Here is a 24,030-nt window from a genome sequence, read left to right as displayed (position 1 = left end):
GATGCCAGCCCTTCAGACTGATCCACCCTGATGCTTTGATCGATGGAGGGATTTGTGTGCCGGAGGAACTGTGACGGATGAGCGTAATTTCCAAGCTGCTGAGTTATTGCCCCATAATCCTGGAGGATGAACGCTGCGTGGGTCCTTCCACTTAAGGCTACACTGATTTGGTTACTTGGTTTGCAGATATTTTCAAGTAAACCTCACTTAAAGGACAAGATAACAGCTGGGAGGATATATTGTTCTTGGAAAAAATAAAGATTCCTAGAACAAGATAAAATAGGAGTCTACAAGGACAACTTGAATCTGGCCAAATGTGTAGTCAGTGCTAGTCACTTCTTGAATTTGAAACTGTGATAACTACAGACTTTACTCTCTGACTCTGATATTGATATATTTCTATTTAGTACTGCTTATCTTTTAAATCTGAGGAGCAAGAAATTAAATCTGTGTAGCCTTGTGTCTGCAGTCTCCACATCTTCTCTGTTATCAGATTCAGACAATTTGTCAACAGACAACTTAGGTCTTCTGTAGATCCCTGTACTGATATCCAGAGCACTGACAGATGGTTATACTGTTTTGTATGTGCCTGGTAATGCAGGTTGGAGTCACATGGGAGAGGCTGCCTGCACTGCGTGCATTTCTGCACTGTTAGAGAGAATCCTACCACTTTATCACACTGCCCTGGGCAACACACAGTTTTATGTCCAACATGTCTGTGACTTAGCTTGGTGACATTTCAGGTAGATTTCAGCCTTTCTTTCTCTACAAATCGCCATGTCGTAATAGGAGAGTAATATTACAATGTATCAGCACTAAAGTGTGTAAAATCCATAAGTACTGAATACCGGTACTAGTATTTTATAATGTCAGTGTTGGCAATCAAGACAAATCCTTGATCCAAACAGTTATTGCAAAATGAGACACCTTCAACAACCAATTACATCGTAAAAGTAACGTCAAAAACCCCTGGGCAAAATGAAAACTTGACAGTAAACTTTCCTGTAGTTTTACGAGGTGAAATTCTCCTCCACTCCTGAGCTCCATCCCTCCCTTAAGTACCATACGGATGAAGACTGCCAACAAGAAAATCCTTTTCCTACCTCAAGAGGGGAATAAAAATCCAACAAACGTGAAGAAATAGCTCCAAGGAAATCCAAGGGCTTGTAAAGTTTTTACAGCCTTGTACTTTTGATAGGATACTCAAAGTCAACAGGCTTAGCTCTTTCTGTTTTACAGCCAATAGCACTTTCTTAGATTGCCCAACGTCGTACGATTTACAACAGTGTGACCTCATCTCTACTTGAACCTATGCTGAAATTGGCAATTCTTTGTCACCAAGTCCTCCAGACAGCAATTAAATCCTCACAGACGAAACAGGATCTTCCTACAAAAGTACCTTCAAAAGTTGAATGACACATAAAAAAGTTGGATGTTCCAATCTTCCCAGGAGATATAACTCTGCAGGACTCCCAATCCCAGGATGAAAAGCCCATCTCTCACAGTTCCCTGCGGCATGTTTCTGCACAGTAAGTCGGGCTAAGTTCACCGAACCACTCTCAAGCTCCTGCGCCAGGGGAAGATTGCTACATTCATCAGGCCTGATGGAACTTTCTCTCCTTATTGCCTGCAATCAGGAAGTGGCTCGGCTCCAAAAAGTTGGATTGCCGCTGAGTCGAGTGATTCACGAGAAATATAACGAGGCGACTTGGGAACGCAAGACAAATCACGCTGTTTCTGAAACTACGCTCAGACAAATTAGGCAGTCAGGTTTTGTTTCCACATGGATACATTTAAGCCGCTGGTTCCAAATTTGCAGACAGTTTTCTAACTTATAATTGGCATATTCCTACTTCTGTCTCAGACCAACTTATCATTAATTATCATCAACTTATCACACTTTTCTTCTAACTAGTATGCTGACGATTTAGCTGGTTGGATACATTTAAGTTGCTGGTTGGATACATTTAAGGTGCTCTTGACAATGTAGACAGTTTTCCAACTGATAATTGGCATACATACTAGTATTCATCCACATAAAGTTAAACCTGACAATGTATCCTGCAGAGACAGAAAACTACACTCACGAAGCCTGTCTCTGCTCTACTTTGCTTTTACATTCCGCCCACACACATCGACATTTTGAAGCAAGAGGCAAAAGAAAGAAATGTGCAGGATCTGGGTGAGGAGGAGGGATATCCTGAAGTTGCTCCCTAAGTGAGAAGTGACAGGGAAGATGGATGGTTAGGAGAAAAGTTCCATTTGGTTTGGTCGCCCGGGACGTGTGATCGGTGTACAGTACACAGATTGTACTTCTTTCTGTGATACCTTTCCATTAACACTGCTGACCCAAGCAAGGCTATCTCACAAAAATGTTTTCGCGGTTGCATTATCAAACTTCTGCACATAAAACTACTGGTACCAACCCGGAATATCATCAATAATCTGTAATAGATATGCACATTCTAACACTACTGTGAACGTATTTTTGAATATCCTATTTCTTTTTGTTCCACAGATGCTGCTAGATGCTATGGTTTGAACCGTCTCAACAGTATTCATGGTACTCATGATTAACCTTCTCCCTACTGCCTAATTCTGTCCAGTACAAATTTTGTACCAAACTTCTACTCTAGCAGACTGAAGGTTAAAGATGTCTCATACATGTATGCCATTAAAATGGCAGTAAAAAGGATTTTGCAGTGCATTGAGACATAGATGTATGAGCACTCTACTTCCAAAACGATCCACTACAAATCAGATTTCCCAGATGTCTATCTATCTGCAAACGCCAACCTAGCCCACACCCATCAGGAAGACACAAGGCAACATATAACTACCGCCCAAAAATAGCCTTGTGACAAGAATACTGATTATATCTATTCATCTAAAATATTCATCCCAGCTGCAGCAATTTGTTACCACGGTAACTCCTTGTTGCGGCCCCATTTTGAACTCTTCCTGTTGTTTACACGGTACGGTCTCCCGACGCGCACTTAACGTTGCCAACTGCGAAGTCGTTTTATTCATGCAAGCCCACTTCCATCCATTAGTGGGATATGTCACTCACAGGGACCCTAAATACAACATGTTAATATCACTGCATGCATAAGATATTGAAAAGACATTCCCTCGACATGGTTCGGCTGCCTGGCTACATTGATGATGGAATGATATTAAGGACGTTATGTAACCATAAAATATCAAAGTTCAATATGGTTTTTAGGAACTCAATAAATATGCAACAAAAGCTGTGAGAAATCGAAGCAGCATAAAACCCTCTTTCACAGCTAACATCCTTGTGATCTATACATGTTGCTCTGATTGGAATCATATCCCTGTACCATTTTTACCTCCGGGTAGGGATGTATATCCCGAGCGCGGAGGTTTTGTGAGGGAAGACGAAAATTGCGTTCGCACCCGTTTCTCGCGTTTGGGTGGACGGATATGTCTGGGACTTGGTATACGTTTTGCTGTTGGGCTGTAGATGGTGCACGTTGTTTTGGTTTTTTAGTATGTGTGTTTTAGTGCGTGAAAATGATGCGTTTAGACCGCCGATGGACACCCCTTTCAGTGTTGGTCGGGCCTCAGCTTTTGACCTTTGCATGTATAATCACCATTGAGGTCGCGACCACTGATCTGACCTTTCACACAGAGGGGTGTCAGCATTCTTTGAAACTGTTCAGATGTGAACCACATGTGCCGTCAATCAACGTCTCGTGCCTGGTGGGATCGCGCGGGTCGCAGCCAGCGAACTTCCGGGTGGGCCAATGGGTCAGGGGTCAACGCCCTCTTGCGCAATTTCGGATGTTTTCGGGGAATACCGTGGTATACTGTCTCAGACCTTCTCGGGACTCGGTGTATCTTCTGTTAATGGGCTGTAGATGGTGCAGTTTTTTTTTGTTTTATTGTATATGTGTTTTGGGGCGTAAGATTATTTGTATTTCCTTTTCGTGTCTCGGACACCCGTTACTGTGTTTGTTTACATTATCGCTGGTCGCTGAGGGTCGGGCAGCCAGATTCGCCACGGGATGCCTCCTGTCCTTTCTATTTTTGGGCTCCAGTCGGCTAGGGGGGATTAGTGATTTCACACATCATTTAGCCAATTACAAACATTTCGAAACTTTTCGAAAAAAATGGTATTCGCGCGAATTCACTAGTTAATTCAAAGAACAGTCCCAACATGCACCCAACATTCTGCAACATACATTACAATACCCGGAGGTACAAAATCTACGATTTTCCTTGTTCAATATACATTTTGTAGTGACTATTATTCCAGAACTCCAATCAATCCACCTATTCAAAGATTTATCATAATTGCAAATGAATGTGGAAAATCAAATTCCAAAAATTTTTACTACCATACTTGGAAATAATATCAGAGAATCTATCATTATTAAAGGCAACACTGAAATCTGCTTGTGCATTATGCATCAAACCCTTAGCTTCTGAACACGTCATTGAGCTCAAGACAATACAGCTTCTTCACGAAGCTTTTACAGTTTAAAAATGGCCTTCTCTTGAACATCTTCTGCTCTATATTGTACAACAGATTGCTACACAATCAGACATAAAAATCCAACACAAATGATGTTTCACCAGACTGGATAGAGATCACATTTGGCATGGTTGGTTACACATTTTAGCTACAGGTACACACATTTAGGTAATCTTCATCTTCTATATATCTACACAAGTCATCTTTCACATCTACAAGTTCCAGAAAGTGCATGTTACCTTTGCGGATGGTTGCATGTATCCCGGCATGTTTAAATCAGTGGCGTGAGCCTGCAGACTAATGATGGCTTCTCTACAGTAACGTCTCCTTCTGCCTCAACCAGGTTTTATCTGAGCTTTTATCTTGTTAGGGCTCATCCACTCATGTAACATTCAAAGGGGTGGCTGTCTGGAACCTACCATTACTGATCCAAACGGGGCCTTACGGCTAACACTGGGGCAGTAATGTAATGCTTTACAGGCATGTATGAATCATGATTGTAACATTTTGATGCCATGTTTCAGTGAGGGTGATCGGTTTCCATCTACTGTTGCACAAGGGTGAAGAGGTAAGGTGCCCTGAGTCCCTCCTGCTGCACAGACATCTGCGTACCAGACAACATGGCTCCCACTAATGGCCTTGTCTTCTCTTAACTCCATTAAACTTTTATAGATTGCAAACTTCCCGTCACCTTTGGTGAACAGCGTAACCCTTCTAGGGTCACCCAGCAACAGAATTTCACTTACAGATATTCAAGTTATACATACGCAAACATTGCAACAGCAGCTTCGATGAGTACATCTTGCTTCTTTTGTGAGTTACTGATTTGTGCAAAGTGAAGACCCAAGATTATGAATAATATGTTTAGGAGAATTATTGCTGTTATGGTTGGCTGTAATTTGGGGACTCTTCTTAAGGAATATATTACTTTTTATTAGGTCTGCTATAATCAACAAGGTAATATTGAGGAGACCAGTTTGGGGATATCATCATTAGTATTATCTCGTTTTTTTCAGGACTTAAATTGCTGTAAGTTGCAGATGAAGGGTATGAAACAGCCTGGCTATGTTATTGGTAACTCACAATTGATAACATCTCAGCTCTGCGACAATCAACAGATAATAAGCCATCAAAGTTTAATGAGTGTTGGAAGCAGCAGTAAAGGGCCTTCAGGGGTGCTGTATGTCACCGAGCTTCTGGTCTTCCACATGTCAATGTCATTATCACACTACCATCATTCAACACAACTTTGGGCCTCACTTGTCTTTAAGAACAAGATCCTCCAAACTGTTTAAAATTCTGTCCATGTCGTGTAGCGAGCCAGAGAAGTCAGAATCGGTGGGCGTTGTCCTTCAAGCTGTGGTGAGTGATTAAGTTCCTAATGCATATTTCAACACTGCTGCCGGCCTGATTGCGAGCCGGGTGCTGTGTGAGTTCCATTTCGTTCTGCTGGCTTGGCACTTGGCATTTTGGAGATAGGAGAACGAGTGATATATGAGGGAAGATGTCATCTGTGGAATCTCGTGAACTTCATTTCTTGGGCTGTTTTCCAATTCCTGTCATGTTCACATCCATTCCCGGTGAATCCCCATAAGAGTAATACATGTATGTACTGTATTATCATGTAACTTTTAGATGGAGACTTATGATAATGACATTTCCAAAAGCCCCATAATCCTGATTCATCACATGGGAAGCTTTGCAGCTTTCTCACAACAAATCTTGAGAAATTTTCTGAAAATAAAACATCTGTCCTACAGATTACTGATAAATCATTTAATGGAAAGTTTTAACTCATTTCAAATATGCTTTTCAATTCAAAGTATTCCCACCACTACTTTTCAGTTGTTTTCAATTAAATGAAGTTCCACAATAGTGATGGGCTGGATTAATGGCTCTTACATTATGAAGAGGATTATCAATGAAGCAGATGATATCATCACCAGTCCTGAATACTCTACTCCACTCAACTGATCCCTAAAAACGTATCACATTTTAAGCAGCTCATCCCATCTCAGCATCTTTATCCTCCGTTGGAAAGTCCAAATCGAGAGTAAAATCTTATCTGTACTGTGAACATCTCTGCTCCCCTACAGAGAAGATTACCTTTCATTCATCTGTGGGTTTAACTAGGTGCTTTTCACACGTCAGATGAGATACTCCCACTGCTTCAGGCATTGTGAAAACTGAACATTACAAAGAAACTTTTATGGCTTCTGATTCGCATTGTAGATTTCAGTGCGCACTAGCATAAAGACATCCCTCTAGCATAAATGTTTATCCTATTCCCAGCTTCCATTTCAATATGAGTGCTGGCCTTAGGAAGTCGGCTATCCTGCATCCATTTTACTAGACAAAACCTTCAATGGTACACTTGTACTTTCACTCCAGTTGACATTCTGTTGGGAGCCAGTCAGAGTAGGAAATTCCATGAACGTTCATCTTGACATTTGGCTGAAGGCAAATGTATTCTCTCAAACTGACCTCGTTCACACACCGGTAATCCGTTTGCATCTTTCCCAGAATCTCATTCCGTTTGCTGTCAACTTACCATAAAAACCTAATCCTTTAATCTAGCTCGCAGGAACCCTTCCATATTACTCTCGTTATCTCCTGACTTTGAAGGAAATTGCCAAGATAATGCCCCGAGATAGAGAGTTGCTTGGCAATTCCATACATGTCCAATAGCCTTGTAGGTTTACCTCTGATCTTTACGTCCATCATCCTCTCCTTGTGGAGCGGCAGTTCTTTGTGTTATCTTTGTTCTCAGCCTACTCATAAATATACTTACTCCAGGGAACACCTTCTTCTCATGGGCTATTCTTGGCTCTACATCTCAAAGTTTTCCATCACAAAGTCTTCTGAAGATCAGGAGAACTTTCTTCATGTCTTTGCAACTTTCTTGTCTTCTTTCTATTATACTCCTCTTGTAGTATACGGCTCCTATTAAAGCACAATGACTACTGTCCATCTAAGGATATTAAGTTACTGATTGAAAATATTAGTCTTCCTATTTTGCTAGCTGCCATGAAAAACAAATATTGGTACATGTGTATGTCCTTTGCAACCATCTAAATAAGGCCGCCATTCCGTCAGAGAATTTTAAGCCAGCAATATTTCTATCAACTTTTCACCCCCAATAACAAAAGAATGATGCAGTCCATCAGCTTAATTCAGAAAGGTATCAGTGAATCAACAGAATAAAGAGACAGGATAACTTAATTTCCATTAGGTGACTGAAGCGGTGAAATTGCATTACCATCCCTTATGTCATCCGCAATAATGTGATGAAAGTCATTCACGCCTGTATGGAAGAGGACACGAGGTGGATGGCATCAATCAGATTTAAGCTAAATCACCGAGCTGGAATTGGATTGCCCTATGTGTGTATTGCATCAAAGGCACACACCTTGTAACATCAGAAGCATTCGATATACATGTCTCAATTGACATTTGCTCAGCAAGGCAATTCAAATACTGAATGTTTTGTTTTTTTCCCCATTGACAAAACTGTCAAGTTTCAGTACTACATGTAGATTTTGTGTGTGAATTGCAGGTTATATGTTGGTATAGACAGCCCAATGTGTTACACAATCCTCTTCTTGGCTGTCACAAGCACAAAAGGCAAGTATTCATAAACTGAGTTACTGGTAGCTTGAACAGCAGCACAGGCGCTGACAGAATTGGCTCCTAGGATAGTTAGTCTTTATCCTCTCCACAAAATAAAAACTCAGGAGCTAAAATAGGTTTGGTAACCAGGCAAAGTTAGCCTGACAGAGACTCCAACTCACCTGCTCGAGGAGTTGCCGTAACCTCTGGAGCTGAGCCTCCAGCTGCCTGTTGTGGTCCTCCAGGATCTGCATGCGCGCCTCCAGCCGACCCTTGTGCTGCCGCAGCAGCTTGGCCTCGGCGATCAGCTCGTTGTCTCGGTTCACCTCCGACTTCGGCTCGGCCTGCGGAGACGGCTGCTGCTGCTTCTGGATTTTCAACCGCTCGTACTCCATTTGTAAATTTCTGCCGGGAAAAAATACAGCATTCCATTAATTACTTCTGACCCTATTCTTCTCACTTAAATAAGATACATGTACTATGTAGTCTTACTGAAGAACCGTCCAAACTGTTCTCAACAGATGCAACAATAGTTGCGGGAGTAGCTATGGTCTTAGGTAAGGTCTTACTGATGATATTGATACTAAAGAGACTGCAGACATGACTACAGAATAGTTAATTAGCTAGTGTTCAAAATCTTGTTAGTTCCATGTCTTTGTCTGTGAAGTTTGAAATCGTCTTTTTTTCTCTAAATACAGGCTACAGCAGCGATTGGTGTCTATTACTGAAAAATGTAAAGCACTCTACATCTAGTATCTCTACATCTACATCTACATCTACAGCTCACCTATTCTCCTCCTCCAGGTCCTTGATCATGGCTTCCAGCTCCGCCCGCTGCTCCTGGTCAATGGCCACCACGATCTGAGCTGGGCTCTTTGGCTGCAGGCGGAAAAAGGGAGGAAAATGTTACAAAACACCAAAACTTCAGTTCAACAGGATTTGGTGTTATGATAAAAAAGAGGTTTGTTCATATCAGAGTAGATTAAGTTTGCTTATGCCAGTCTCTGATGTGGTCATTAAAGGCAAAATGGGCAAGTGGGTACTTCTCAGTTTAAGATGCCAAAGTCATCATTATGATTCCATCTTTGAAAGGCTCCTCTAGTAATATGTGAGTATGATGAGCTTCTAAGCTGTTAAGACTTTCGATAGTTTCATCTTCTACATACTGTACACATATTAGTGAAAAGCTTTCTTTAGTAAATGTAATGAGTAGTTGGCTCCCAAAGGATTCCTCAACTGCAATTACTTTCATGTTCAGCAGCAATAACCACGCGCCCCCTACACCAGACCTAATGAGTTGGTAGTTGATAAAGATCCCCTCTCTATTATTATCCTGCAGGATTTCAACAGAACCCCTGCCAGTCTCATCACAGTTCCAAATGATGGTTTTTACATAGAAATTGTGAACCTTGTTTCAAGCAGCCTGAATTATCTCCCTGCAGATAACAGCTCAAAACTAGAGGAGCCAATCTAAAACCCATCGGAAAACATTTTACATGCAAGTTGTTTCCCCTCCTTTCATCCGTGTGGTTACAAATTATATAGTCTAAAATTATCCTTGCTAAACTGCCACTGGAATTAGTCCACACTAATCTTGCTTGCTGAATGCGTATCCTTCAATGAATTACTGTAACAGGTGCAGTATATTGAGATTATAATCACTGCATTGGAAGTGTCATAACGAACGTTATTGTATCAGTAAGCAGAAAGTGGAAAGACCTTCCTTCTTACACAGCAATTTTCATCAAATTTCATTAGCCAGCAGTTAATCCAGTTAGGCTTTCTCCCTAATGACATTTCAATGTGAGAAAGTGCTTGCAAATCATTTGCAGGATGATGCATTTTCATCTTGCTTGAGTACTTCTCTCGCATTTTATTAGTTCATATTAATTTGTGCATACTGTATGCTGAAATGTTGCCAGATTCTTACTCCCATATACATGCATAGCCTGGATTCATGACAATGCACTAAAGAAGACATTATAGATTGGAGAGAAATGACTCTTACATTATTGCTAGCGTATTACACCGTATGTAACAAAGACATACATCGTAAAGTGAATAATCCCAAATTATTGGCCACCTGCCTTTATATTACAGTGTTCTCCATTATCATCAAACAATTTCATAATATGTACTTGTTATTGCGGAGTACATTGGATGTACTCTCACTTCCTCCTCATAAAACAGATAAGCCACACCGTACATCACAAATATCGGTTTAGCAAAGATGAGGATTTATGACGATACGGGGATGCCAATGCTGTTTATTAAGTGTCAGTGGCAGTCCTGATACATTTCACACAAATCCACCTTTACAATGACGAATACACGGCAATATCGCGTAGCCGCATCACTTCATTTCCACGGGCTCTACAAATCCGATCATCCGTCTTTGTCTCGGTCGATATCATCCCTGAATACTGGATGGATGTCTGTTCCTATTGTGTGTATTGGCAGGGACATATTCCCCTGTTGCTCTACAGGAAATGGGATCTGTCCAAGCTTTATAGCAAATATCAGGTGGTATTGAGTGGTGAGCAGAGAACCTTCTGTCTTATAATATACAAGTGTCTATGAGACATCCCTTAACTATAAGACACTGGAAACTCAGGAAAAGGTTCACATACTAGAACCATTGTAGTGTTGCTTAAGCTCGTCCTATTAAATGCAAATGAATATAATAACAGATTTAGAGGGACTGAACAATGAACACTGAGATATAAAATTACATGTAGAAAACAACATTGAGAACAGATCACACTAACTCACTCACCATCTAGGATGTGATTATTTATAACTGGAAATTTGGAAAATGTTATTGAGCTCAATTTTGGGTTCTTGCTGGATGTACAGCCAATGTTCACATGTCAATTGAAAAGCCATGTTTCAATCTATAGTACTGCATTGTTCTTTCTGTTCAAATCTATTGGACTTAACATTGATTTTAGCCTTTCCAAACACCAGTATTATCTGTGCCAAGACAGAAATGTGGGAAGAAGTAGAGACTCACCACTCCTGAGTCTCCTCCCAGACTCTGGCAATACTGCTGGATCAGTGTGTGCTCGTCCTCCCTGGAGTAACAACAAGGCAGACATGGGTGAGATTTTTTTAAAAGGGAGATAGAAAAGCATGGTTATTTCAATCATTCTTTTTACAGAACAGATACTTTTGCAGGCTCTCTGGTAGGGTAAAAATGATAATGATTTATATGCAAGTGTGTGGTCTAAATAAAGCTAACATACAGTTAAGACACAGAACTTGTACAAGCCCCTACAATGTTACGGAATTAGAATCATCGATGTAACAGTAAATGTTAGTCCCTGCTGACAAATATAAGCATCTCAATATAAAACCCTTTCTACTTGTTCCTTTATCACCAAACTTTGTGAAGTTGGAGTTACATGATAGTACTCCATAACAGAAGGGTATTCCATCATATCCTGTACAGTTGTACATTTCTACATCCACCCAAAGTGCACACTCACAAAGCATGGCACAAGCACCAAGGGCACTACTGTACACATTGAAAGGCCTGCTGTTGCGAAGTGCTACCCGACGGGAGCAATAACGGAAATAGCCAGATAAAACCAAGCTTTCCATGATGACCTTGGCAAAGAAAAAACGGCCATTACTACGGGAGAGCTCCACTTCATGAAAGAGGGGAAGGCAGGAAAATGGTCAGGAGCAGATTACAGCTGATGGGCAATCAGTTATCTCTGCAGGTTAATGCACAGGTGCACACCTGACAGGAATGTACAGTTTGGGGGAGGGGGGGGAGTGAAGAATATGCCATATATGCAAGTGTGGTACAGTTCCAAGTGTTCCTGTAAATTTCATGGTGCATTTGAGGTCTTTAGCATGGCTTTTTATCATGTACATGTACATGTAAAATATATTATACTACATAGGTCAATAAGTCCAGAAATCCCATTATCAAAAATCAATGATTTCCCTTTTAGAGAAGAACTTAAAGATTGTGGTAGTTTCAGGCTATGCCATAACTAGTATTACCTATGGTCTGCTGTTGCAGTCTGTTTTGTATCAGAAACAAACTCTTAATTTCGCTGGCATTTGACAAATCCAGTACAAGTTTGCAGACTCACGGAATATAAATAATTGAGTAATAATTGGTCCACGAATAAAAGAGAAAATTGAAGGTCAACATTGCAATGAAAGATTAATGGTTTCATGGTCAAAACAACACAAAAACAACACATACATTGGTATGGAAGATAAAGCTTAAAAGTTAAAGATATAGCTAATAATGAGATGGTCCATATGCCTATCCCAAGAAACTGTGAGCATCTAAATGACAAATTTTTGCATCGATCTTTCCAATGGCCCTAAGACCTTAGCCTCATTCTTCCTGCTCACAATCAATACTCAGCTTCTGTTCCAAGTCTTCCACAGAAGCCAGTTAAATTCTTTCCATTCTTTTTGCAAGCGGACACTAAAATTACTACTGCCTGGTTCAGTCCCAAGGACATCTCCACAACAGGCAGTCCCAAAGGAGCTGTTACACAAAAACAACACCTGTTCATAAAATCTCATGGTTACAATAGGAATTAGAGGCACATAAAACATGTAATATAAATCTGGTATCATCACTTACATGTCTGAAGAACTGCTCATACTGTTCATGCTCTGTTCTACTTCAGCCAACCTGCAACACAAATACAGAAAAAAAGGTCAGATAGGATATTCCTAATACACCTTCCACAACAGGCAGGGTACTCCTGAAGCAATCAATAGGTGGCAATTATTCAGAGGATGGAAGTCTTCCCAACGTTGGTGTGCGTGTTGTGTTTGCGTATCTCGGGAAGACAAGACGTGGGTTACCAGGGAAACGGTGACGTACAGACCGTCCTGAAGATCTCCGTGGGTTGCTCTGCTCCAGCTGAAGTGAGAATGGTCTGATAGTCACATGCTCCTTGCTGATCAACGCATTTATCTTGCTCCCCAGTCGCCAGAGTCGCGTGTAATTGAATTTTATATGTGGCCCGGTGATGTATACCACCATATGCTCACCAGTCCGTATGGGCCATCATCGCTCATGCCAACAATGACAATTTTCTACCTCATGCAATTTCACATTGTGTCTCAATCTTCATGTCAAGACTCCACTAATGACAAATATTCACTGTACCATTTTATGAATGAATCTAATTACACATACAGGTCAGTTTGCATTATACAAAATATAACAAATCATTACATAAGCTGGGAATTTCAAAAACCATTCAATATTGTCCTTGCAATATCCCCCATGCATGCATGAAATTCCCAATAATCACATATAGAGGTCATGAATAAAATATTCACAATACTGAGAAGTATTAGGTGTAACAATACCAACAGATCATAAAGTGAAGATTTTGAACAAGAAAGTATCCTCCATACACGTACCTGTTGTCACACGAACTTCTCATGTTGTAAATTATGAGTGCGTCATTGAGGATCTTACAATGAGCTCCAATATCTTTCCTTAAATCCCTGACTCCTGTCCGTGATTAACTGCCGTGTTTCTCAATTAACTAGGACTCAAACAATTAATCCCAACACTGATTTCATCCTCAGAAAGTTTCCTTGGAAGTTTTTTTCTGGCAGATTGCTCTTTTGAGGAGGTTCAGTCCAGCTGGAATAGTGTACGTCAATGTTCCAGTAGAGAGCATATAGGGAATTAGGGAATGCCCAAGGGAAAAACCACTGGGAACAGAATGATTCAGACATCAACATTACTGGAATTACTTTTGGTCATCTTGTGAATGACTAATTGTATTGTGCTGGCTTTTATTCCCGATAAATGTGTTAGCAGTTTTAACAGGATTTGCGCCATTCTGCCCACACAAGCGCACTCAATTGTCTGATGTTCGGAGAGGGATGGATTTTAGGAGGATGAAGGGGAGGTGATTAATAACTATGTTTGTCTGCTGGCTGATGGGCAATTCATTACAGTTAATCTGGGTGATGGATTATCCGGAATTATGTTGTTACTGCGGCGTACGGAGTTAGCATGCACGGTGTACCACACGACCTCTGCAACACGACCTCCATCATTCCCTCATTAGCATTCAGGAGGGACAACGCTCTCGTCGTTCGGCAGCCACAAATTCTACACCGAATGTCAGGAGGCAGTGTGTTCGCAAAAACGGAATGATAGCTCGTCAAAAGCCCCAGGAATATGTCCCAGTAACGGAGACCCTTCAGATGAATATCATCCAGCTGAGATCAGGAGGAACACAGAAGGTTTCCCGCCCTGGACACTGCCCGAGCTCCATGACTCCGATCTTGTGCACCCTACAAATCAATCGATCACCCTTCTACTGGAGGGCTGGCCTGATTACTAATTGGGATGGGGGGACGGAGGGGGTAATAAAATCCGGGAAATTGTGGCTGAACCTTGCAGGAAGGGTGCTTGAGTGATAAACACAGCTCTGGGCATTCCTTCGCGATGCATATTATTCTGCACACATTCTGACCCAGATCTTTTATAGTAAAGCATATTACCAACATGATTCTAATCGTTGACATTTAAGTACATTCCCAAACATGTATCTGATAACTTGGGTACATGTTTAGTGATACATTTTGTCCTGTGATCAAGGCTACACAATGTTTTGTTTTTCTCACATCGAGGGCTTTGTAATATATAAAATATAAGGTTGTGTCAGTTAACATATGTTGCATGCTTAACTACAATGTACAGCCGGACCGCTAGAATGTTAGAGGAGGTTGCGATAAGGTGTAGATGAAAGGTTGACGTACCTGCTGGCGTACAGCTCCAGCCGGCTATGCATGTCCTGAGAAACAGCCTGCTGCGGCGAGGACGACGGCCTGAAACAACCGGGAAACAGGCGACGTCTTAGCTTCTCCAACACCATTTCTAACGGATTACCTCACGCGACACGATCTATCACACAACACAGCGCCCTTACTAAACCCTTCCTCACGCCGTGCTACGAATTCCCAACACAGTCTTAAACACAGCGTATGGTTAGAGGGATCGTAAGCGCGGCCTAAATTTCCCGGTGGTCACCAAGCTCTTGCAGAAGGCAGACTAACTGAGGGGTGATTTCTGGCATAAAAGCAATCACAGTGTACATATGGCGGTAAATCTTTTGTATGCTCAGAGTAACATGAATCACTATAAGAGACACATGATTAGATTACCAAGGAACACGTGCCTGGAATTTGATCCGTTTTTCTGATAACACAAAAGAGTGCGGAGAGAATACAAGCATGCCAGGAGTGAGAGAACAGCACCATGACTTAACCACATGGCACACATCTCTAAGACTTGTTCCATCGACAGAAGCACGAAAAATTTCTACCAGTCAACTACGAAAAAATTCATGAAGAATGAAGTCGGCAAGAACGAAGTATTAAAGGTCAAGAAAGGTTAAAAAAGAGGATGTCTCTAGACTTACACAAGGTGTGTACAACCCCATGCTAGTGTCTGAGGGTCCACGAGGGCCGATGGTATGGGGGATAAGATTTCTGTGTTATATACCCTCCTCAGTCTTCCCCATTGGTCGTGGGGCATTGATTTTAATCACACGCCCACCCACCCGCGAGCATCGAACGTGAGGCGCCTGCACGGGATGGTTTTACGGCAATGACAATTGCCGTCGCCAGGGGTGATTGATCTCACAGATGCCTCTTCCCTGCCGGCTTGCACTGATTAGAGGAGCGAGCAACGCTCCAGTCCCTACTATTAACCAATAGGAGCTATGAATTATGCATGAGGAGAATTGGCGTCTTTCTTTATTGCCAGTGAGACAGCATGTCTGCTCTGGATTCTCCTTCCCTTTGCAGTTTTAATGAGGTAACGCTGGTGAGAATTCTCCTGAGGGTTGAGATAAAATATTCAGCATGAAGCCAAAATGGCAGCAGCCAATGGTCTGTCATGGGTCGGCATTATTGTCAGAATTGCTGTTTACGACGAGTCATGTCTCACTTGCACCATAACAATACATCAGGACCTGACCCTACATACATGTATCTTCACTTTGTATGCATGGCATGTACTGGTTTCCTACTAAGCATTCAGGCTTACAAAAAAGCATGTAAGCTATCAACAGTGCATAATACAATGATGCTGGATATAGCGATTGACATTTCAGATTGCGTCCACTATCTTTCATCAGGGACTGAGATCCATTTGCTTAATTCAGTTTGTATTATGAAATATTCTACGTGATATTCTTACAATGAATTGTCTCCATTTGTAAGCAATAAAGATTATCCCAAAAGTTTTTGTTTTGACTCAATTTACTGTAGTTTGGCAAAAGTTTAGAATCCACTTTAGGAAACTGGAAATCAATGCAAGTAGTTTAGAGTGAGACCTGCTGGTCTGGTAACCCTGTAAATGTTATGGCAGGAGTATCATACGTTACAAACAACCCTTGGCCCATCCCCGAACAAGATCCATCCCACCAGCACACTTAATGTAATTGGTTGGGTAGACAGGGGTGAGGGAAGTCATCTCCACCCGTGGAGGGGAAAATTGACAATTTGGGGCTGACAGAAACGTACTGGAGCCTTCACAACATCTTTCTCAGAAGCAAATGACCCAGACAAGGAAACTGTGGGCAGTTATGTCTCAACCTAAATATGAAAAGTACAAATTTTACGATCTAAGATGGGTTCCACTGCCGTTAGAGGGATTCCTTAAGAAGTTAACTTCTCTTTATAGTCAAAATAACCAATACAAATTACCCTGCGCTGCATCGAGAACGATTTATTGATTGCTTTTGCAAGTTGCTTGTGTGATTTGAATGTGCAGTAAATAAAAATGATCTGACACTGATATAAAGTTGAGTAACTGGAGTCAATAGTATTCAACAGTCAATGGCAAAAATCAGTCTTGTTCATTAGAACTGATATGTGTGACAACAACAATTGAAGATGGGCCTCCTTTTTCCCTTTCCAGTCCAAATAGTAGAAGACATAAAAATACCAAGCCAAAAGACTTGGTAGCGGATATTGACAATGCCTTAAGGGAAATCTTTGACACACTTTATTCAACCAGTAATAGTTAATGCCAGGAGGCAGCTGTCTGTGTGATTTTGCCAGATTCTATTACCCACAATTCCCCAAGGCTTCTTGGCACCAGTGGAAAATTATATCTCCGATAACAGAAGAGACCTTTTGGACTGCTGCGCATCAGAACAAATTTGCAATCAGTTCGACTAAAGTGCATTTTTGAAGCCCATGTCCTTACCAATGCTCTCCAGGTATTGAGTGTATTGGAGCCTACATTATGTTCTTTCAGGTTACATCACAGCCTGAGGCAGTACACCCACCTTGATATCTCCAGAGACAAGTACTGCTCTCTGCTAACTAAATATTCCATTGGTAAATGCCTGGCAGGGTTCTCCAGGGAGTAGAAGCATTAGACCATGTAATTATGGGTCACAATACGTGATACCCAAGTAGAATTTGCTTTTCAGACTTAGCAGATAGAGGTAGAGGATTTATGGGGATATAATCCTTTTCTGTGGATTACAGAGTCTGAGAAGTTTTGATATCTCCAGAGAATCAAAGACTCAAAGCCCCAAGACATGTGGTTCTACTAGGCTTCTACTTTTCATTCTCTAGTAGCTGTGTCTACAAATTCTGAAGTGTAAAATCTTTTTTCAGTATGCTGAGGAAATTGCTGGCTGACCTTGACTTTATACTATACAAGGTTTGATCTTCCTTGTTTTCTAGTGCATTCTCTTGATTGTGAAGATACCAATGATTATCAATGCCTTCTCTTTTCTAGTGGTGGGATGTGTTTTCTATTAAACAACTTACTGCCGCTCTTCTATATGAAGATCTCGAGGAGGCTCTTCTCTGTCTGGTGTTACTTGTTCGTATCGCCACAGTACCAAAGGACTGTAGGTTTGGGGGGAGGGGGGGAGAACATTCAGGAATACATAGGGAGCAGTGGAGGTCAGGTAGAATACAGAAAACAGTGGAGACAATAATAAGAAGGTTGCCAGAAAAGAAAAGAAGTTTCTATCAAAATGGTTTAAAATGAGAATCGAGTGGAAAAGGATGAATTCAAAGCTGAAATTCCATTTCTTAAGAATTGTAGGGTTTATGAATATACCGGTACTCTTGCAAAGTAACCTATAATACATTGATAATAATTCATAGCTGGCAAAGGAAAAGAGTTACACAATGAATAAGGGGTGGGGATGGGAATTGACAATGCAACTCATAGAACTCTGGTGGGAGATGTTGGGTATCATCCTTACGTTTCAAGGTTGTCTCCCTCTAACACCGTCTGCACCGGAAGGTACCCCAGACGGGGGTGTTTTTTCAAGGATTTCTTGGACCTGAACTTGTTGCGGACGACCTTGGCAAAGTCCCGCACATCCTCCCCTGAGGTCGTCTGAGGAAAACACAAGACAGTCACAAATGTGATCAGAAGGGACCTCCACTGATAATCACTGATTACCTATGTGAAGATTTTTCTATAGCATTACTAATTCATGATCAATCATAAAACCATAATAACAGACACATAACACCAGGAGGATGTTTACATCCATTAGAATTACAGTAATGTGAGACTATTAGGTTTATGATAAACATCAGCATTTGTATGTGTTCTTGTGTACATGTATATGTATGAATTATGTAGTTCTGATCATTCTTCATTGTACAGCTAGTAGTAGTGCAAGGCAGCTCATTTTCTTTTCCATAGATGTGTTGGGCTCTTTTATGAGCAGAGGTTTGATACCTGAGACTAATGCCCAAAGCTCCTCAGCCATTGAGACAAGTAAGCATTCAATGTGAACATAAAGGTTGAAAAAAAACGACTTACAGCGGTGCAGTACTCCTGCATGGGGTGGGACAGCTTGTGTCCCTTGGCTTTCCTGCCCGAAAGGAAACAGCTCTGGCACATGTCAAAGTTGAAGCACCTCAAACAGCGATACCTGCGAGTAACATAAAATAAACAGGAACTTGATCAGATGTGCCAAATCATGGTGTCAAATGAAAATATAGTACACATTTTACTGATCAGTTACTGATTGATTTCTTGATTTAATTAAGTTTTGTCCCAATTTAGTCTTACATCTAGGCAAGGTCAGGCTCTGCATACAGATTACATGCTCAGAGTGAGCAGCTCCACATTTCAGTTTACGACTTAACTGCAGCAATATTACAACAGCTACACCTGTCACTCTATGCAAGAACTGCAGCATGAAAGTGTGAACAAAAGGATATTTCCTGTGACAAGGGAAAACTGAGAATCTTTAGGTAAGGACAAAAACTTCTTCACGCTTACCTAAATCCTAGAACTGAGTATTCTTTACAGATATTGCACTTGGTTTGGTATTTCACGCAACAAGGAAAACTATGATCCTTAAGACAAGGCAAGAAAACTTCTTCACTCTTACCTAAATCCTACAATTGGGTATTCTTTACAGATATTGCACTTGGCCTGGTGTTTGGCCGTCTCTGCTGCGGCTAGCCTGTGCAGGACAGGTAACCACACCATGGACTGGGGCTCCTGCTTCATCCAGTCCAGGAAATGGGCCGCCTCAATCTCAGGCTTCCCGCCCGCCCGCTCGAAGCAGCTGCGCACGCTGGGCTCGATATTGCTTCCGCCGAACGAGGCAATCTCACCTAGCTGACGAGGAACCTGGACAAGGAAAAAAGTTTCTATTTCAGTGAAAAGGACAATATTCCAATAGTTGACATAGTTTCCAGTACTGCTTTCCTACATGGCATAATCACACGACACACAACAATGTTTAAAATGAAAACATAGTAACACCTCCATGCTGGTATATGGCTTCAGTCTGCACTTAGTCTGTTTCAGGACTTATTTTATCACTCAAAAACGACTACATTCATAAACATATACCAAGCTTCTTTGAAAGGCAGTACAGAAGGACTGTACAGTGACACGAAGCCTTTCACCAGATCTCACCTGTATTAGATCATGCAGCAGTAACCCCAGCTTTCTCTGGTCGGCAAATCCTGTGGCCTCTGCTATCAACCTGAAGTTGACTAAAGAACGAAAAAAGGAATTCATATATCAAAATTGACTTTGACAGTGATGCATGGTTCAGATATTTTAGTATTTCACAACAAAGTTGTTGATGAATAAAAATGCTGAAGAATGGGGTTAGGATACTCACATCTGTATTTGTCCTCGAGATGTGCCCTACAGAGAGAGATGATCCCCACCTTGAACGATAGCACCCTGATCTTCCCACTCCTACCCCTGGAACAAACACACAACAAAACCAATGACCAAACTGTGGATAAATTATTACAAGTACACTAATGTTTCTAGACTAAACCGAAATGCTGTACCAATGAAGCCAAAGCAAAATAACAACTACCATACATACATGTACATGTTACATTGGTCTCTTCATACTTAATTAAAAAAATTGTGATTGTGGAGATTCCTGCTACAATTTATACAATGTATCAAGTAAATCTACTATCTCACTCTATATGACGAAACCTTTATCTCCATAACTTTTAAAGCTAAATCACAGCAGCTCCACAAAGCCATCTACCACTTACGTATCATACACGTTGAGTAACCAGTTCAGGCACATGTCTACGCAGAGCGGCACGTTGACCAGGTTGCCGTGATCCTGCTCCAGATTGTCGTAGATGGTGGTCAGACAGTTGATGATCTCGATCACATCCATCAGCCGGTCGTTCTGGCCCCGCAGACCGTGCTGGTCAAAGGCATCAATGGCGTTGTTCATGCTTAGCAAGTCCACTGGTGGGCAGGAGAGAGAAAAACAACAGGGGTTAGACTGTGCAATGTACTTTGTCAAAACAAAACTCCACAAAAACCAATGTGCATGTACTTGCAAATGTGAAGAAAGGGCAGATAAAAACTTTACACTGTATATTTCCATTAATAATTTTCCAAACATTTCATTTTTCCTAGAGCCTATTTCATCATTTAAAAGCTGTACTACAGAATGTATTTGAGACCTCAGTTATCGAAATCCAAGCACATTACTGGTAGGTCACTATCTGAGCACCTGGTAGATGTTTTACACTGTCTAAAAAGCTTAAAACTTCAATATTATCCTATAACTAGTATAAGGAGTAAAAGGAATTTCGACTTACAACATAGAGCCTTCTGTAACCTCCTGAGTTTCATGGCTGTGCGGTAGGCTGAGAATCTGACGTCATTCAAGTCAGCTGAAAATTAAAATACCATGACATAAGCAGTTAGCTAAAGTAACATAACTGGTATTATCATTGTAAAAAAATTGACACAAGGTAAAGCAAATATGTCAGCATTTGACGTTATCGATTTCAACAAACTGTGCAACAGCATTGCCTGATGGTTGCTACTGATGCCATCCACAGAATGCAAATTTGTACATAGCAGTGCAGCAGAGACATCTGGTGACATGCAAGCAAAGTGCAGTTCATCGAGACCGTACCTAATGATTGGAAGAGTTCTGTCATCTTGGGGTGGTCCCAGCTGGTTGTTTCTGTAGTATGGCTGTAAGAACAAACATGAAACCAACAGGTTAAGACAAACATACAGGAAAGAATAACATGAACATCCTGGTCTCCAGATGGAACATATTGAGGACACAGGTTTAAACAACTGTTTCTAAACTGTTGCAGAACTGTTTCTGTGTCTTTAGGTTCAGGTCAGTGGTAATGGTCAGTGCACAAGAGTCAAATCTTGAACAATATGGTTTTGAAGTCCTTATTTCAGTAAAATCAAAGTCTCAAAGACAATATGAAATGCTGTTAAAACCAAACTATTTTACAGTCTCTGTGGGTAATACTGGGTATACATGTAACCATCAGCATGAAAATGAAGTAAAATCTTTCTATGGATTTTCAAGTTGAAGGAAAAAAGACTGCTTCAAGATTTAACAGCAGTAGAAAGACTGTATGGCGACACTTACTTGATGTAGTATGGCACCTTGTTGGCAGCTACTGCCCTTTCCCAGGTTCCTTCCACAGAGGCTAGAGAAGAGAAGAAAACCATTATTAACTCTTATACCGGTAGTTCTGCACGTTTTCAAGTGTACTTACATCATAGAAGGGTCATCAAAAATATCCTGGTACTACATTCCTACCTTAGGGTCAGCAAAAGCATAATTTCCTGGAAAATTATTATTGTTCCAAGAAAAAATTACCAGATAACACACTTACAATATACATGTAGGTAAGCCATATTAGCCTCTGACCCCAACTCTTCTAACCCAGCAATCATAAATGAGTGTGAATTCCCCTGTCTCCACTACTAATAGACAATACCGTTAATGGAGCCGAATTAGCATGTTACAAGGTTGCAGATGGGAAACCTTATCACACTCTGACCTAAATACCAATTACTGTGCTAATCGCATTACGTGTGAAGGGGGAACTTAACAAAGCTACACAGGTGGACGGTATCCACACCACACAGGATGTAATAAACAAGAGATCTCTGCAACACCTGTTTTTCCCTTATGTGAACCACTAGGAGGGATTAGAAAATTGTAAAGACTTCAAAAACATTATGTAAACCATGTATTGATCAACCATTGATCTTTCTCTCTCACCTAGTTTTTCTGGTAATTTATCAATCTGATTTTCCATTTCATTTGGAAATGGAGATTGATTGATGGGCACATAAATTCAATTCTGTATGACAGAATCCTAAGTTTGTATAAAAGTCTCTTTCAGCTTACTCTATAATCTTATTTATCCACCATATTTAACAATTATTCCAAAAATTAGCCAGTATTTCGAAGCTTGTTTCTCTCAGTACATACATATCAGCACCAGTCAGCTGATGGATTTGACGCACTCTGGCATTACACCACTCGGTCTGGCCTAATTAGCCTGCTCACTAGTCACCCCAAACACACAGGTGGGCATGGCTGGAGAACTGGTGTTGACAAACAGGCAGCATACCCTTTGTGCAACTTCCAAGAAATGACTTCCAGATGTACAATGTAGTGTGTATTACATATGGATCTTTCTACACAGACTGTTGGTTCTTTTCATAGGTCAATTTGAATCATAACTGTTGATTGGTGTTCGGCTCAAACATTTTAGGCCCGACCTGTGAAATATGGTTTACCTGATAGGCAACAGAAGAGTTGTACAAGAGCCATGCATCATTTCCTATGAACAGATTTGTTTTGAGGATTACAAGTTCTTATGATTATGAGACATACTTTCTAAGTTTCTAAAAAGTCATCAATTTTTAACAATCCAGGTCTTATGATGCATGAAAAATTGGAGAGAAACCCCTAAAAAGTAAATATATAGCACACACATGCACACATCCACTCTCCCCAAAAGATTTCCAGCACAGTTAATGAGCACTCTGTCTCTTCTGCAGCTATGATTAAACATGCAGGCATGCCAGCTAATTGCCCTGTCTAGGGGCCCTGCCTTGATAACAGATATGTGCCACCGTGTCATCATTCTTCCACTCATTAATGCAGCTTTTCATACCGGAGATATAGCCCGTAAATTCTATGGTATGCCAATGGTAAGAAATCATCATTATTTTGGAATAGGCTTCAGATAGTGAGGCAGAGCTATGTGTATGTTTCCAACTGAAGTGCTTATACAGATGCCTTTCATGAAAAGGGAGTAAAGACATATATCTGTCAAAAAGGAACATGAAAATGTGCTATGTACAAACGACAATGGGTGAGCTTTAGATAAAATATCTTGAACTTTTTAAACCGTAACTAAATCCTAATGACAGCAACACCAAAAGGACAGCCAAGAAATCCCCACTTAGACCTTACAGTTTATGTGCTTTGCATGCAATACATACACATTGTATGTATATCCCACCTGGCTGATGAAATGGGTAGAAATCCTTACCAAACTGTAAGCAATTTGCTCCACCCTGTCTGGAACTAACTTTGCAACAGAATGCTGCCTGGTTGGAGACAGGTAACTACCAAACA

At 41.0% G+C, this 24,030-nt stretch overlaps 1 protein-coding gene across 17 annotated transcripts in view; it reads right to left on the bottom strand.

The window, feature by feature from the left end:
• The window catches only part of LOC109481190 (dystrophin-like), a 204,793-nt gene that overhangs the window by 4,950 nt on the left and 175,813 nt on the right, over positions 1-24,030 (bottom strand). For 16 of the 17 annotated variants that reach the window (XM_019783695.1, XM_019783706.1, XM_019783708.1 and 13 more), the window contains 15 exons: positions 22,018-22,078; positions 21,538-21,599; positions 21,215-21,289; positions 20,651-20,855; positions 20,254-20,339; positions 20,043-20,122; positions 19,507-19,751; positions 18,930-19,041; positions 18,358-18,494; positions 17,912-17,992; positions 14,879-14,947; positions 12,726-12,776; positions 11,124-11,184; positions 8,898-8,989; positions 8,293-8,515 (listed from right to left, as the gene is read on the bottom strand). In XM_019783695.1, the coding sequence (XP_019639254.1) occupies positions 8,293-8,515; positions 8,898-8,989; positions 11,124-11,184; positions 12,726-12,776; positions 14,879-14,947; positions 17,912-17,992; positions 18,358-18,494; positions 18,930-19,041; positions 19,507-19,751; positions 20,043-20,122; positions 20,254-20,339; positions 20,651-20,855; positions 21,215-21,289; positions 21,538-21,599; positions 22,018-22,078 (1,640 nt within the window). The remainder of the gene's footprint in view (positions 1-8,292; positions 8,516-8,897; positions 8,990-11,123; positions 11,185-12,725; positions 12,777-14,878; positions 14,948-17,911; positions 17,993-18,357; positions 18,495-18,929; positions 19,042-19,506; positions 19,752-20,042; positions 20,123-20,253; positions 20,340-20,650; positions 20,856-21,214; positions 21,290-21,537; positions 21,600-22,017; positions 22,079-24,030) is intronic. The other variant, XM_019783703.1, reaches the window with a different exon arrangement.

Source organism: Branchiostoma belcheri, unplaced genomic scaffold (assembly GCF_001625305.1).
Source record: "Branchiostoma belcheri isolate BF01 breed outbred unplaced genomic scaffold, Haploidv18h27 scaffold54, whole genome shotgun sequence".
Classification (NCBI taxonomy): domain Eukaryota; kingdom Metazoa; phylum Chordata; class Leptocardii; order Amphioxiformes; family Branchiostomatidae; genus Branchiostoma; species Branchiostoma belcheri.
This window is presented reverse-complemented; position numbering and strand designations above follow the sequence as displayed.